General features: G+C 37.1%; 1 protein-coding gene across 8 annotated transcripts in view; it reads left to right on the top strand.

Annotated features, from left to right (window-relative positions):
* CABCOCO1 (ciliary associated calcium binding coiled-coil 1) overlaps positions 1 to 17,855 on the top strand; it is a 144,237-nt gene that overhangs the window by 101,433 nt on the left and 24,949 nt on the right. Inside the window, exon 6 of one of the 8 annotated variants that reach the window (XM_060286403.1) lies at positions 13,360 to 13,420. The exons of the other annotated variants lie outside the window; for them this stretch is intronic. Coding sequence (XP_060142386.1) covers positions 13,360 to 13,419 — 60 coding nt within the window. The 3' untranslated portion in view covers position 13,420. The remainder of the gene's footprint in view (positions 1 to 13,359; positions 13,421 to 17,855) is intronic. 8 annotated transcript variants of the gene reach the window in all.

Here is a 17,855-nt window from a genome sequence, read left to right as displayed (position 1 = left end):
GGTCAGCTTTTTAATATATCTAATTTGTTGTTAGTTCCTTAATCATTCTATGTATTCACTTGTGTGATTTCTATACATTCACTTGTATACACGATTTTTTTCATAATTTAACTTCAGGCTCCACAAAGCCTGCTCTGGCTTCTCCTTGTACCTGGTTCTGACTGGGTAGGCAGAGAAGGGAGACGAATGAGAAGATGATGGCTCTCGTCTGGGTGGCTTGGAAAGGGTGGTGGCAGGAAGGGTAGGGAGAAGTAGATTCCAAATATATTTCAGAGCAGATCTGGCAGGAGTGGCTGAAGCGTTGGATGTAAAGGTGAGGGAAAGGGAGGAACCAAGGATGCTGTGCACCCGGCCCCCCGCCCCCCCCCCCCGATTCTGATTTGAACAGTTGGGTGGATATTAGCACCATTACCTGGAAGCCTGGTAAGGAACAGGTTTAAGGGAGGAAATATGGAGCTCTTTCAGACACGCTGAGTCTGTCCTGATTTCCTCACTGTACTACACTGCCTTTCCATGCTGTTCATACCTTATATTGTAGTCATGCCCACATTAGACTATAAATTCAAAGAGGGCAACAACTGACTCTGCTTTGCCCTCCTGAGCATAAAATTTTCACTCAACTGAATTTAACATGTGTTGCACCAACTATATGCAAGATGCTTTACCAGAGCTATTTTTAAATCCTTTAAACCAAGCTCTACCTACAAAAAAAAAATGCAAATCCGTAAGAACCCAGGTTTAGAATGAAATAGACCAGGGTTAGCACCTTAGTTCTGTCACCTGCTAATTGTGGGCTCTTTGAACAATAGCATAACCTCTCAGAGCCTCTTGTTCCTCATCTGAAAATGAGAATGATTATCCTTACCTCATAGGATTATCACAAGTAAAAATAGAACAGTGTATGCAAAATGCTTATCACAGTGCCTAGCATACATGTGCACTCAGTAAATGCTAGGATGCACTTGCATTTGGTTTTCTTGCCAATACAGATCATATCTACAGCACAGCCATCACAAAATCAGTGTACTAGAAAACGTTAATAGAGAGAAGTTACATTTTCAGCCTAAGAACACATCTTAAATAATTTCAGGAGGAGATAATAGGTTTCTGAACTCTTCCAGTCCCAAATAGGGGGAGGGGGACGAAAAGGCACTGTGAGCCAAAATAGAATGAATTTACCCAATTCTTTGCTGCACTATTTAACCTCTGCTTTCTTAATCATATGCACAGCAGGGGAAAGGATGTGCTAAAACAATTCATGTGTCATGAACAAGCAGCCACAGATTTTAGCTCAAAACTCACACTAGGAAAACCACCAGTTGGAAGTAAAGTAATAAGGCCAAATTTATTTTTTAATTGAGTCTTGAGTTACAAGCAACCCTTTAATTACATTAATCAAGCAGCCTTCCTCTCAGCAAATGATGAGGGAAATGCATTGTTCTAACTTTTGCTAAGCTTGTTTTAAAAATTGCTGGATATTATTTGGACATATGGAAAATAAATCCCTTGATTTCTTTTTTATTTTTTTCTGCATCATTTCAGTGTAGCTATAGCAAAAGACAAATATACACTTGCGTCTAGACATGATTTACTCTAAAAGACTATAAATCACATTTTAAATTTAAAACCTTTACAACATTTAAATATTTAAAACATTAGCACCCCTCAAAATTTCATTTTGTCATTGTTAGACTTTAACGTGATAACTCTTATTTCCATTGTTCTCGTTTTCGACTCTGATATATGTTCCCACAAAATCCCCAAGAAAATGGGCTCTACCAATTGGATGATTGTCAGTCAGAAGGTTACTTGCCCCATGTGACAGATGGAAAACCTAAGGCTTATAGGAAATTAAATGACTTAAACGTGCGAGCTGGAACTAAACCTAGGCCTACTTGACCCCAACTTTCTCCAACACCACGTGCATCTCCTGTCCTGTAATGCTCTCCTACTCTCTTTGCTTTTGAACATGCACTTTCCCTGTCTGTATGTCTGTGTGTCTTTCTGTATGGGATTCTCTCTCTGTGTCAACCGCATCTGCATGCTGACTCCTATTTATCGTTCAAAACTTAATACAGGTACCATCTCCCCTTTACAGTTTCCCTGAATCTCTTCCTCTCTTGCCTCCAACCAGAATGAAGTAGCTGTCTTTCCTCTCTATTTCTAGAACACCCTACATATACTTCTAGCAATTTTCTTGTGTGTCATCCCTACCAAGACCCCACACACACACTCTAGATTGTGACCTCCTTGAAAGTAGAGGAATATTTGATGATCATCCCTGAATACCCAGGGCTTAGACAGTGCTGGTTTATAGTGCATACTCAGTAAAGGCACACTGAAAATGATTGTATAATTAAGAGTTTTAAAAACATAGAGTGCCTTACTTGCTGAAAAAATTATGAAAGTTTTAAGGAGGACCTGGGAGTTTAGCTGAACTTTTGAAGATATATAGGATTTATAGAGGAGAAAGGAATGTTAAAGTTTAAAGCAAGTGATTTGTAATAATCCCTGAATCGAAAATTTCCAAAATATAACATCGTTAAAGGAAACATCAAGAAATTTAAATTATATTTCTGTCATTGCCAGAATGCAATCAAATTGAGGATGCAATAAAATAATATTTTACGGTAAGAGCCCTAAGAGTGTACATTAAACGTTTTCTTTTCTGGTCTTTAAAAATGATTATTGCTGTGTAATTTACACTTTGTTCAAGTAATTAACAACAAACATGGCATCTTTTAAATCAGTGTCACCAGGCAGCCCAGCACCAGTTCATTTAATCTAATGTTTCATAAATGAAACTTGTTTGAGCCAGGTAGTTCTTCTCAGATAACTAATAACAATCTTGGTTCGTGGTGAAACAAAACTCGCCCTTCCGTAGGAGGCACTCCTGTGTTGCCCTGGCCTATCAGCCCTCCTCACGCTAGGAGGCACTGAGGAGTCAGAACTGATGTCCTCAGAAAGGAGGCGCCATTAGCCCTGGTAATCACTGCCGTACAACAATCATAAACCAGCATCTAAGAATAAATACAAAACCTTAGTGTCTTACTAAGAGAATGGAGCTTGAAAAGCCCAGTAATTCAATAAAGTTGAAATAAAATATGGTAAACATTTTGGAAGGGAGGTGCTGTGGTCTGAGTTTTTATTTCTAAATGCACACCTATATTCTGCAGACCTATATTTAAGTAGATCAGCCATTTGCTACTTTTGTCTTGGATTAGTATCTAGGCACTTGCAAGAGTAGCAGTATTTCAGTGCTATTCTTGTGTATGTATATAGTCAGTAATGCTTGTCCAGGGCTTTGGGAGGAAAGGGCTACATAAATGTCAGTAGTTATTAATGTTTGGATTTTTTTATATTTAGCTATCAAATGTGTTTTTCATAATCTGTGACCAGAGGTCTATTTGTGTCCCTCCAACTGTAAACATTTTAAGCAAAAATAACCATCAACCAACAACAGTGTTTGTCCTGTTCTTCTTTATTATTAAAGTAGTCTTTATCAGTAATTAGCAATTATGCTCAATTTCTTCAAGAGCCAAGTTTATTTTCACATGTTTTCATACGAAGGTGGTTTAATGCCACTTACTCCTCTGCCTCTGGGTGATTATTACGAAGAGTAGCTAGCTGACATGGTGTCCACCTACATACTCCACCATGCCCTTCCCTTCTCTGCTCTTGTCTCTCTGGCTTATTCCCTAACCGGCACATCATTCAGTCATTCTGTCATCAGGTAAATAAAGTGTGACTAACCCAATAGTCTTCTCTTCTAACCTAACTGTAGCCATTTTCACATATCATTATAATGGATTGTACAGGTGTTTGTACCCCCTGCCTTCCAACTCCACCTTCAGACTGACTCCTGTGAGAGCAGAAACCCTGCCTGTGATGGGGCTGCCTGGATGGAATGCACCCAGATCAAGTGAATTGAACTGAAATCTAAATCTTACACAAGAAGCAAAGCTTCTTTTAAATGTGATCTGGTACAGCATGAAGCTTACTAGCGGAAAATCAGAGCAAAGCCAGCAAAATGGCTTTTTACTTTTCTCTTAAATGGTATTTCCACTCTATTTCTTTGAAAGATCCAATGTATTTTTTTTTTAAAGGGGTCGGGAGTATGAAATAGTTGGGTTGACCTACAACTAGTTCTCGAGACTAGAGTTCAACTTCCAGTTTAGGTTAAAAAAAATAGATTTGGGGCCCTCTTACCACATGCCTATCTGCTAATACATTTTTTTAAGAATCATACAAATTCCCATGTTTGGCATTGACTCATAAGAACAAGAATGGTTGAAATTTACTGGCAGGGCTACATAAAGCAGTCTACAAATACAGGCCTATACTCTTTCTGGCTCAAGCTAGCAGCATTAGCCCTTCACTTTTATGAGCACTAAATTCCACTCGAGTTTTAATAATAATAATGATAAATATAATAATAAAATCTTGCTTATATAAGAGGTTCATCTTGTTAAAAATACGTTGAGACTCATGGTACTTTATAGGACCCAATTTATACTCTGATGATTTAAAGGTGATAACTTCATGTGATTCATTGCCAACTAGTTCTGAATTTTAATAATATAATGACTCATCATGATTTTTTCGTTTCTTAGAGAACCAGCTTGGTTAAAACCATTATAGCTGTTTTTACTGGGGTCATCTGAACTACGATTCCCAGAATGCTCATTAAAGGGACATGCTTGTGCGTTCTGAGCAGCCGTAATCTATCATAGCTGGTGCCAGGTCGACACATTATGAGTTTACAGTGTCAGCCCAGTGAATTAAAGCTTTGTTGTAGACCAGCTTGCTATGCAGTTATTTCCAGTTCATATCCTATAAATCATCACTCTTCACATGACAATCGGCAGTTTCCATTTAGCATTCGAAGCATCCATGTTTTGTCTTAATTGTGCTGCCTGATTCTGCACCTAGAACAGTGTGACATGACTGGTACCGATAGCTTAGAAAATAAATTTCACTGTCACCAGAACCTATTTAAGGAATATTCTATGTTCTCACTTTTTTTGTTGTTGAGCTGTTTGGTATTTATGTTAAAATAATAGGAAATGAATTTAAATAGAAACACTTCTCATGTCTTATCTCTGCAAACAAAAAAACATAATTTACAATAAATTAGCACAGCAGTTGTTAGTGTAGCTCAGCTTTATTTTGCAATTCTCACACCTAAGCTCACAAGATGACACTTTTTCTGATAAGGTAATCTTTATAAGGTAGTCCTGTAGTTGATTAAATCTGACAGATGCTAGTGAGATGGTGAAGTTCAGAGATATAACAGCAAACACTTCTTTTAAATTCTCGTTAAAATAATAAAATGTCTTATGATATACCAATAGGAAAATTGATCTGACAAAGGAATAAGTTAGTTACAATCCTATATTTCTGTATCCAATTATTTACCAATAAGCAAGTAAACAAACCAATAAATTGTAAGGAAAATGGTGTTTTTTGGAATAAAGAATTACTGTAAAAGATTATCTTCCCAGTCATTTCTTAGTATTTACCATCACTGCTGAGCCGAACGAGAATAAAATTTTCAAATACAAACAGAAGCTACAGGGACTTCTCTGGTGGCACAGTGGTTAAGAATCTGCCTGCCAATGCACAGAACATGGGTTCAAGCCCTGGTCTGGGAAGATCTCACATGCCGTGGAGCAACTAGGCCCGTGTGCCACAACTACTGAGCCTGCACTCTAGAGCCCGCAAGCCACAACTACTGAGCCCACATGCCACAACTACTGAGCTCGCATGCCACAACTACTGAAGCCCGTGCGCCTAGAGCCCGTGCTCCACAACAAGAGAAGCCACCTAGATGAGAAGCCCGCTCACCGCAACTGGAGAAAGCCCGCGCGCAGCAACAAAGACCCAACGCAGCCCAAAAATAAATAAATAAAATTTAAAAGAAAAAACAAAACAGAAGCTACAGAAATAGAATATGTCTTTTCATAACATTTTGATACTCTGTGTGTTCTTCAGAACATGCCTTGAACTCCAAATCCTTCAGAGGTCAAACCTTCATCTTCTCCCAGGGCAATGATGATAATCAATGGGCTGATGTTTCCAATGATACTCCAATCCTGAATCTGTTAAGGCCTAGTTGTAGATTGAATAATTTAATTAGACTAACCTAATTAATACTATGACTTAGTTTTGCAATGTACCTTTATTATTTGAAAGGGGTTAGTTCTGGTTTCTTAGCAGAATTTTGAAACAGTAGCTCATTGTCCTTGCTTGTTTTTGATTACTTAAATGATGTTAGCTTTGTTAAAGTCGATTTATATCACAACCTATTGAAGCACTATATTACAGCACGTGCTGTTTTCTGATTTTCTCATCTAAATATCAGTTGCCTAGTGTACAGAGTTCATTTATAAATACCCAGAAGTTCCCTGGATCGAGTAAATTAACATGCTGGGCCAGATTCTCCGGCTTCATTAGCAACCCCTCGTACCAAGGCTGTGTTCATACAAGTGTGAAAACCAGAACGATCCTTCAAGTGTTTTCCTGGCCTGAATAATTGCCTCGTCAGGGAACACGCTACACTCATCCTAGTATTCTGGTCTTACTGCCACAATCTATTCATTTTGCATAATTCCATGGACACCCCCTGGAAGGATCTAACCATTAGCACTGCAGGGAAATGTAAAGTCAAAGAGCCAGGCTGGACACCCAGGTGAGGAACAGCCTGAGTTATAGGTCATAGTGGGAGGGCAGGGGAGAGATACAGAAAACGTTTCATAAACTTTGGCACCCTCTATGTCAATAGACTACATAACAGGGGGAAATAGTAATAGAATGATTTACTGACCATATGAGACCACAGTGATTTCCTACCTTCAATTATTCAATAAATATTTATTACTTTCCCACTGTGTATCAGTCATCTGCCAGGCAGTCTAGTAGGGAACAAAACAGACCAAGTCCCTACTCTCAAAGAGCTTTGTTTAGGCTTTGTTTATTGTAGACTTAAGTATGTGACATGAAAATCTAAAACTAAAAACAAGCTTCACACTTTTAAGCTCTTGCGACATGCCAGGCACTGTGTAGGTGCTTTACCCACATTGATTTAATCCTCACTAAAACCCATGCAGTGGGTAACTATTGTTACCCCCATGTTCTAGATGAGGACAGCGGCCCTTGCTGGTGGACCATGGATGAATAAGCATCCTCAGAGAGCTGCAGTTATGCCTTTTGCTTGTGACAATGACAGTGTTTCAGTGTAGCAGACGACATAGGTTTTTTTGGTGCAAAGAATTTTAAAATAATATTTGTGCATTCTCTGTTTCTCACTCAAAGAAATGAAAGATTCAAACTATGGAAATAGGGGCCTAAAATCCGCAGGACAGAAGCAGCACTATATAGTCCCTATAGGACAGCTGTTGAGATAAAGCCAAAGCACCATGGCCTTGTGCTAGAAAAGTAACTCGGCACAGCTGTCTAATTCTTTTTATGAAATGGTTGGAACTGATCAGAAACTAGAGCCGCAGAACGGACAATGAAAGTCGTCCACAACAGACCTAATATCTTATTCACCCAGGTTGACTTTAAAATTATATCAGTCATGAAAATTATTTCACTGTCTTCTGTCGTGAGTCACTGGGCTATATTTAATTTTAATCATTAAAATGTAAAAATAATAAAAGCCACCAAAATAGTCTATAGTCAATTTTCTGATAAAGCAAATTTGTTTTTTCCCCCATTTGTCATGTAAATGGCCTCCAGAAAGTTTTTCGGAGCTAAGTGTTAATTAGAAATATGGAAATGGATTTAAAGTACATTACAGCACACAGTGGAAGAATAATCACAAGAGATTTGTTCACACAGCCATACCCATTCCTCAATGTGTTTTTTAACTATCTAGGTTATTGGTTGTTTTTCTGCGTGCCTGTTCCTAGAAGAAAAAAAACAACTGTGATTCCAATGAAAACAGTAATTACAATTACAACAAATAGGACAAATCGCTATTTGATCAGGAACATGCAGTTTTAGTCACCAAAAGCAAACTGATGCTCCTAGACTTTCCTATTTACTCAGATGAATTAAGCATGTTCTCAGATTTCTTTATAAACCAAATGCTTTTTATATCTTGCCATCTTTAAAAAAAAAAGTTCAATCCTCCATGCCTTACTTTTGTTAGCTTATTTTGGAACAATGTGCTGTGGTGCTGTGAGGAGCCAGTGAACAAATTCTCTTTCTGAAATTCCCTGAGAACTTATGCTTTCAGATGCTTATGCTTTCTAGTATGCATATATCATTTTACTTTTCTGAACTTCTATTTCCTTACTTATAAACTGGAGAGAAACATTTTGGGGGAATCCATAAAGAACCATAAGTGGGGTTTCACTTGCCCCTAAGGATTGGGTACATGGACTTTGGAGTCAAATAGATCTGGGTTCAAGTTCTGAGGGAATTCCACATTCTCTAACTATGTGACCTTGACCAAGTTACTTAACCTCTTTGAACTTTAGGTTCTTCACCAAAACATGAGATCAATAAAACCTCTCCTCACAGCGTACTGTGAATTGAAGGACCTAATATTTGTGATGTGCTTTCTAATTAGCCCAATGCCAAGCTCAGAGCAAGTTCCCTATGAACGAGAGCTGCTTTTTTTCTTCATCAATGTGCATCTTCCTGGTGGCCAGCACGGCCACAAGTCCAATGGGTATCATTCACATTGTTTTGGGGGTCGAGGGTGCTGGCAGGCAACCCATGGAGAGCAATGTGAATCATGGCCCCTGGAGTCAAGCAACTCAGAAAGTCTAACAATTGTCTGGTGTTACTGCCATCAGGAACTACACGGGGGGAGCGGTAGCTCTGAGGAATTCTTCAGAATTTTAAACTGCTCTTTGTCTATAAGGCAACTATTAGTCAGTTTAAGCAATACAGTCAAGTCTGTGAAAAGCCGTTTAGGTGTTTGGCATTGTGCTAATCAAACAAATACCCTAGGGCTCCATTCATCAACTGAGAAATACAGGCATTGCCCTGATGCAACAATAAACCATCAGATTTGCTTCTCCAAGTGGTATCATTTTTCAGGACAAACTTTTTAAACTGAATCAGAGCTGATCAGACTGGCAGCCCTGAACATTTTTAAATGAATGGTTACCCTAACGAAAGACTCAACACCTAATGAATGCTTCCTGCCTACAAAGACCTGATCTGGGGTCTCATGATCAGTAAGACATGGTCCGTGCCCTCAGGAAGTTTCTACGAAGTGATGGGAGATCACTCATCCACGGCTGTAATTCAGGGCACAATGTAACAAGTACCATAAGAAGAACAAGCAAATACTCTGAAGCGCAAGAAAAAGGTCACTGAGGTGAATGAGCTGGACTGGAAACCCAGATGGAATATCAGCTGACAGGGACGAGGGAGAAATGCCCTCCCAGCAGAGGAGGTAACACAGGCAAGACCCTGGCTGGGAAAGCACCTCCATCTATGCTTTTTTTTTTTCTTATAATAAATATTGATTGAGCACCCACTGTATGCCAGGCACAAGCCAAGTAGCCCAGTGTGGCTGGAGCTCAAGATCTCTAAGGCAAGAACTTGGAGCCAAAGCCTACCCAATGGGCATTGTCATGAAAAAGAAGGGAGCAGGTCTGGCAGACATCACGGAGGTGCCCCCAACACGTTTTGTGACTGATTTAATGTTAGGGACAAGGGAGAGTTAACAACGGAAGACAACCTCAAGATTTTGAGTCTGGTAACCAAGAAGCTGAGAGATAAAGCAAATGGAGGAGGAACGGGTTTGGAGAAGATAATTAAGTAGAAATAAATGGACAAGCTTCAGCCTGTCTAAGATTCCAGTAAGTACTGAGTGTGTAATCCAAATATTCTTCTACATCATGACATAAAAATACTGAATCTGAGGTTCTGTATAGGCTGGCGACTGTGAGTCTTGTATAAATAGAGAAAAAACCACTTGAAATATAGTAACATAGGATAGAACATCTGTAACTAGACTAGAGATGACCTAGTACAACCCCCTAATTTTACAAATAAAGAAACCACATCTCAGACGTACTCTCTACAGAGCCAGTCTAGGACTCTGACTACACATTTAAGCAGAAAAAAAAAAAATCCAGATTTCTAAAACATTCAAATCTGGAATACAGATACCACCTAAAATTTTCAGAGTTGCTGTTATTTCAGTTTGTTTGTTTTTAACTAAACTAGCATGATTTACAGCTTATAGGTGAAAGATCTTTTTTGATAAAATTCTATTGCCATATACGCCATTGTCCACAAAGTCAGTTTCGTAGTTAATTTCCAAGAATTCAGATTCCATGAAAAGCCTCAGAACTTTAGGGTACCTAGAGCTGTTCTTTGCAGGGGAAGACATGCCTCTTCTTAGGTCACTGAAACAATGACACCCCTGTGTACACAACAAGGGCTGCCCTGCATGGAAGGAAGGGCTTAGGTGCTTCCTGAAAAGAGCCCTGTTTGTAGAATGCCGAGCACATAAGTGTAATCAACAGCAGTTTCCTCTGAAGCAAGAAAATCCTGCCCTGCTGACCAAAGTTGCAGAATCAGTTAGTGTAGATTTTAAAAAGGAGGGGGGAGGGAGGTGGCGGAAGCTAAGCAGAGAGGGAAATATTTATAGCTGTGACAACATGTTTCCTTGTAATAATTTATGAGCCCACTGGAGAAAAAGGAAACATACAAACTATGAATAAAATATCCAAAATATAAACATTATGCCTTCTGCAAATTTTCTTTAGTTAAAAATTAAGGTTGAGGTTGGCTAAAGTAAATGAGTATATTTTCGTGGTCTCCTGTTTCCTTGATGCTAAGGCTTACCAACTGATTTACAACTTCCTGTGTTGTTTTTTAATCTATATTTGTCAGCACATTTTTAATGTCAGATTACTTAAAATAGACCTCTTGGGTCTAAGAGGTCAGGAATAATAATATTATGTTGACTTCTCTAAATATTTCATAGCACTTACAAACATTCTAGTTTAGGCCAAAAAAGCTTTATATTTCTAAATGAAATAAATTTCAATATAGTTTTAATATTTCTTTTTCTTTCAACTGATGTCTTCAGGGCTGAAGTGCAGTTCAATCCATATCCTTTGAAGTTAAGTAAATTACATGTATACCTTTATCCAAATAGTTTCAACTTCATTTTACTCAGATAACTTAAATTGGGAAAATAACAGGAAGTCCATGAAAAGAGAAGGACAAGAACCAAGGACTTAGGGTTCTTCCACTGGAGTTTCTCTTCTAACCATTATGATTTGTAGTCTCTTATAATTTCTGCAAATTACAGGTACTTGTTCAAAAAGAGTATTATCAAGTATAAAAGCCATGAAATAGCTTAATCTTCATATAAGCTACCATAAGATGTATTTAAAATGCAACATTTATAAAATCAAAATTTTAAATTTATATTTCAAAATAGGCTCTCCACAAAGATAATTGCATAACTCATTATTCTGATACCTAATTTCCCAATTCTTAAAACAAGAGATAATTTAGAGTATTTCCTCAATTTTAAATACTAAAAACCTCAAATTTAAATAGAACACCCTAGATGAAACCAAACAAAAATTCACCCATGATCAGAACTGTTTGAAATACTTTATTCTGAGTTCAAGGATATGCCTTTTAGAGTATAACTTAGTAAGCTAAACAAATATACCCTGAGTGGCTTCTAGAAGATATTTTTGAAAAGAATTAGTTATTTTCTAACTGTTTTTAGTGGAACCAACTGTATTTTCAGTCTCTCACCCTGAGGAAGTTGCAAGATAAGGTCAATTCAAGAATCGAAACTAAGTACAATGTTGAACTTAGTAGTTGTAAGAGCTCTGGTATTTCAATTTTCACAAGAAAGACATGTTGAATGTTTGCCCTAACTTTGCTTTTGACGAAATTTGTTAAAGGAAATCATATTTGAATTGAACTCAATCTGGGAAACCACAGGCCACATTGGATGCTGAAAAACAAAAGATAAAAAGAGTGATAAATTGTGGGGGAGGGGAGAAGCAGGTTTTCTAATTTTGGAAGTTGGGCATAAACACTCTCCTTTTCTAAATGAGGTGGTTTGCAGGAGTCCTGACCAGGCCACCTAACTACCTAATTATGTCATGCTAGTCCCAAAGGAGAAGTTGTTTGGATCCGAGGAATTGGTTAAATCAAAGGGCATTGGATATATGTTTGAGAGTTTAAAAATTGAGACTATATGGAAACAGGGTGATGATGATGTGTCCTCATTGACAAATTCTTCTGAGTTAATTGGATTGCTTGGGCGATGTTAACAATTAAATATAGAAATAGCATGAACCAGTATCCCCAGCATGGCTACTCTATCTAATCTGTCTTCCAGTGCTGGCATTAGAAAGATGATCCTTTCAATAATAACAGTAATTATAAATGATAATAATAATACACCTTTGGGTTTAATAATACTTTCCCTTTGAAGAACTCCCAACATTTTTACCCACATTATCTAATTTGTACCCTGAAACAATTCGATGAAGTACCCGGCTAGCGATTATCATTACCTTCCTTTTACAGATAAATAAACTGAGGCCTAGGGATTTCTTAGCATCACACAATTAGGAATAGAGCCAAGTCTAAAGCCTATCATTCAGTGGTCTATCTTCCACATTATTGCCGTCTTTAGAAAATCTGGGCATTTGAAGTACTGTTCTAGCTCTCACGAAGTGTTTGCACCAGAGCCAGATCAAAGCATCTTTTCCTGTTAAATTGTATTTACATTACAAGAAGGTACCCTTTTTCAAATTCTTTAGAGAGGATTTTGTTGTCTGAGGTCATTAAGATAGGAGTACTCAATTTCTTTTCAAATTATAGTGTTTCTTTTCAAATTATAGTGTTTTCTTATGCAGAAGTACACTTAGAAATACTAAAGATGTCTTAAATACTCTGGAATCAGTTTAACTATCTAACTTTTTTAGAAAAAATATCAAGCCCATGTTAAACAAGATCAAATCAAGAGATACAAATAAAATGGGCACAAGGTGTTAACTGGAGTGCCCTAGCCAGATTGCAAATTGGTTTACTGGGGCCCGCCAACTTAAATTCGTCTTTGCAGCTTCAGCTGGACGGGGTAGTCTTCATTTCCTGTCCTCACTTGTTGTACTGTGTTACGGTTCACTGTCTAGGTGATTAGCTTGTGAATCTGATGGTCTCAGAGCTCTACTAAGTTATAAATGTTCAAACTACCAGTATGCTGTGAAAAAAAATAGAAGTTGCTATTAGATGTCTATTCATACCCTGCAGAAGCCTGGCAACATTTTGAACCATTCAAAACGTAAATACTGCATATTAAGCATAGGAAAGAAAATTAATGTGCTGCATTTGCGAATTTATTTCCAGGTCAAAAAGGCAAAGGGGGACGAGGACTCTTGTAGCAGAATTGATCTTCTACATTTATAGGGTATGTTAAGAAGTTTGAAATGGCCTGAACACAAAAGAAAAACACTTTAGAAATGGATTAATTTTAGTTTCTCTGATAATCTCAGCTTTTGAATTTCCTCTTTTGATTTTAAATTTATGGCTTCAGTATGACATTACCAGAGTTGATTGCATTTTGCAGGTGACATTCACGTGTTGTTACTTTATGTGTAGTATATTGTGGGCAGTGGGTTACAATTTGTGTTAAAATGTTCCAAAATGACACAGTACTTCTTAATTAGACTTGCAAATGAGTAGTGCCTTTTTTTCAAGGAGAGAAAATAGTTAAAACATTACAGGAAGTTTTGTGCTTTTTTTTCCTTAGTTAGTATTGGGAGAAGTTTGCCATAAAGTTTTCTTCCTGAAACTTTGACAGTTTGTAGTAAGTTTTGATTTATATATGAAGTCATCATCTGACAATTCCAAATAAGTGTCTTTTTGAAGCATACCAGTTTTTTATGTGTCTATAGCCCAAAAAGAGTTTAACAGATTTATCTTTTTTTTTTACCATTCAAAACAGTAAAAAGTTGTCATCTCAATGGCATTTTTAATATTTTGAATAACCTAATAACTAAATTTAATAAGTTGATAATTGCCATCTTAATCATAGGTTTCAGTGATACAAACAGTACCCACAAATCACCTACACTTTTTTCAAAGAAAAACAATCATAAATAACAATAAAAAGAATAAGAAAACAACAAACAAAAACAATAAACTACAGTTAATGCTACCAATGTTAACACATAAAGTAGAAAAAGAAAACATGCAGTAACACAATTTTCAGATAAAATCTTTATACTTCTTCTCAGATACAATAAGATCTAGAAGCAGATTCTAATTCTTATAAGTATTTTTCAGACCTAAACTGACCCTGTCCTTAGTTCCAGGAGGTTCAAAATTCCTATCATTTATTCCCATGGTAAATGTCCATTTCATACTGAATATATAAATTCTTAAAAGAGCTCTAGTGATTTCATTTGGTTTGTAAGTAAAGATCTTGGATGTTTTTAAAGCTACATAATGTTTGGTGATGAAATTTTGTACTTATGAGTATTAAATTATGCCAAAAAGCCATTTACTTGATATTCTTTAAATACCATGGCACAATGCAACTAAACTCAGATTATAAACCATCTTAAATAACACTAATGCAATGTGCACTTAATGAACACTATAACTAACTTAATTTTCATGTAACAGATAACATCTGGGGGAAATGTATATTGGTAAGTTATGCAAAACTAATTTCTAGCGACCACATCTGTAGATGTTATTTATTGTACGTTCGCTTAACAGTTCATTATTCTGTTTAGAAATCTATTCTCTTCTTTATTAGAGCTTTTAATGTACTCACCTTAGTTCAAATGGTCTGCTCATTATCAGAAAAAATATAAATGGCATTCACATGGAACAACATGATTGTTTTTATTATATCCATTTGTGTGCAAGCGCTCAAAAATGGCAAGAGAAACACATTTATTGCTTTACATTCAAAGTAATATTTAGGAGGTATTTGAAAGTCAAGCAAAACCAATCATTTGGCCAAATGATGTACGTGTATAATCAGAAACTCCTGATTTTTAATCTCAGCATTAGGCCTCAGGCAAGTCACTTAAAGTCTTTCTCTTTGTTTTCTGATCTGAAGATTATGGGTGCTATTCTCTTATAGACTAAAAGAGGGGGTTGCTAAATCAGAGTCCCAAATAGGAGTGTTTTTTTAATAAACATACTTGATCCTTTTTCTGTTTTTATTTTAAAGATTTAAGAGGTAACATATTATACTTTTGAGGAAAAAATATGAGACAATTACAGTTCTACAGGAATGTATAAAATAGTTATAAAACTAGCTTTATTTAATTTGCTTCAACTATTCATAGACGAGGAAATTATAACGTTCTTTCAGAAAATCTAACTTAATAAAGCTGACCATGTCTTTCTGTTTTAAATAGATCTTATTACAGAACCAGTGATGTTGTAAAACATGAGGTTTTGTTAAAAAAAAATACAAAGGCCTAATTGTATTTTTTAAAGAAAGTATTGCATCAGACGGTTTCATTTAAACATATTTGCTGGCTCTGTGCTCTCACCACAATTATTGATTCTAATTTTCCTTCAACTTGTTTTTTAAAAAGGCTACTTAATGGGGGAAAAAATCACTATGATGCTTCTGGGCACTATGTTTATTTCAAACTATGTGTTTGACAGTGTACCTTCTTACTGCTAATGAAATGACTTTATATTTACCCTTATCTGAAATTGGGACATTCCTTTCCCTTATGGTATCTTACTAACGTAGCCAAATGTAACTCTTTGTGAAAGAGAAAAATGTAGCTGTGGTTTGGTTCATTGATATTATGCAAAACACCCTGAAGTAAAGAAATTCTCACTGCCAGTTTTTGTGCATGAATTAAATCAAATGAATAGCTGTATGAGCTACACTCGTAAAATTCAAGGGAAAGAAAAGCCCAACTCTCAGTCAGAGCTTCAGGTTCTTGGGATAAATAGGAGCTTCACTCCACCAAAGAAGGGGTGATGTGGAGCTGAGGAGTACACACACACACACACCACACACACAGACACACACACACACAGAGACACACCGACACACACCGACACACACACACACACAGACACACACACCCCGACACACAGAGACACACACACACAGACACACACACACACACCGACACACACCCCGACACACAGAGACACACACACAGACACAGACACACACAGACACAGAGACACACACACATACATACGCACACACACAGACACACACACACACAGAGACACAGACACACAGAGACACCGAGACACACATACACACAGACACAGACACCGACACACACACACACAGACACACACACCGACACACAGAGACACACACACAGAGACACAGAGACACACACACACATACACACAGACACACACACAGACACACACACAGACACACACACACACAGACACAGAGACACACACACACACGCAGACACACATACACATGCAGACACACACAGACACACAGACACACACACACACACCTTATTTATTTTACCTATAATATTTCAGAGGATTTAAAATATATTTAGCCGTTTCATTTTTCTAGCTTGGTAAAATGAAGAGCAATATAAGATGCAGGAGGGTAAAAAAGAAGTGTGGTGAAAAAATGGTACAAATAATTTTGTGGGAAGATGAAAATGCTTGTATGTCCCATTTCAGAAAAAAAACAGTATCTTATGAAAGTGAAGAGAGAAAAGGATTGTTCTCATATTGTTTTTGATCTTCTATTTCGATTAACATTTAGTCAACTTAAGATAGACAATCTGGAATGATGTCACCTAATAGAGTAAAGATTAAGTGCTTAATAATATCAGTTAGTATTGGGAAACTAACGAACGTTAGTTAGTTGCCACAAATGTGACAACATGATAACATATTACAGTTTACCGAAAACTGCATCGGCCACAAAGTCAGCACACCAGGGTTTAACTTCCATCCCTGTCACCAAGTAATTATTTGACCTTAAGACAATCATTAAATCTCTTGATTTCCAAATTGCCTTGACTGTAAAGTTACGACACTTCAGTCCTTCTATATATTTATACTAAGCGCAGCTTCCTATAAAATCAAATTAAAATTAGTAACATGAATTCAAGGCAAAATACATTGCTATGACCAAGCAATAACTTAGCCTCCAGTTCATTCTAAAACCTATCTAAATCAAAAATATTAATATGTAAAAGATGAAGTATTATAACATGTAAGTTTATTTGAAATATTGTAGAGAAGTTAGAAATGAATGTGATGATTTCAGGGTGTTTCCAGGCCCCATGGGATGCTAATTATTTGGTGAGTTTACACATTTCTAGATTTTTGTCTTAAAACTTGTAGGCTTAAAGACTGTCAGCATACAGTGGGTAGCTTCATCTTAGGGCCACAAAAACAAGCTCTGGAGACCTCACTAAATAAACTAGAACATGGATTTATTGATTTCCAGTGAGGAATGTAACAGGCATGAAGATCAGAGCACTCAACTGGGTGTGTCTATAGATCATCTGAGATGGGAAGGCACAGATTACGATTGGAATGTTGCCTTTAAACATGAAATCAGAGCAAGAGGAACCGTTTAGATGCATCAGATGTTTAATGCCATCAGTACCCTCATCTCCGCTCTCTCCCCCAAGTCATGGTGAGATGGACACCGTATAAGGTGACTTCTTTAACTCGTTTCATTTCCACTGTTGACCACCTGTCACTCTTCCTCTGGTTGGCACTCTTGCCACAGAATTATTAAAATGCTCACAGTGGCGTCTTGCCTTGCCCTAGGTGTTTCTGCTTGACTTTGCAAATCTCCTCTCTGATTTACTGTATGCTGGCTATGTACCTTAACCTTGAGAGCCTTTATTGTCCTC

Source organism: Globicephala melas, chromosome 16, assembly GCF_963455315.2.
Source record: "Globicephala melas chromosome 16, mGloMel1.2, whole genome shotgun sequence".
Classification (NCBI taxonomy): domain Eukaryota; kingdom Metazoa; phylum Chordata; class Mammalia; order Artiodactyla; family Delphinidae; genus Globicephala; species Globicephala melas.
Note: the sequence above shows the minus strand (reverse complement) of the source record. Positions and strands in the feature narration are given on the sequence as shown.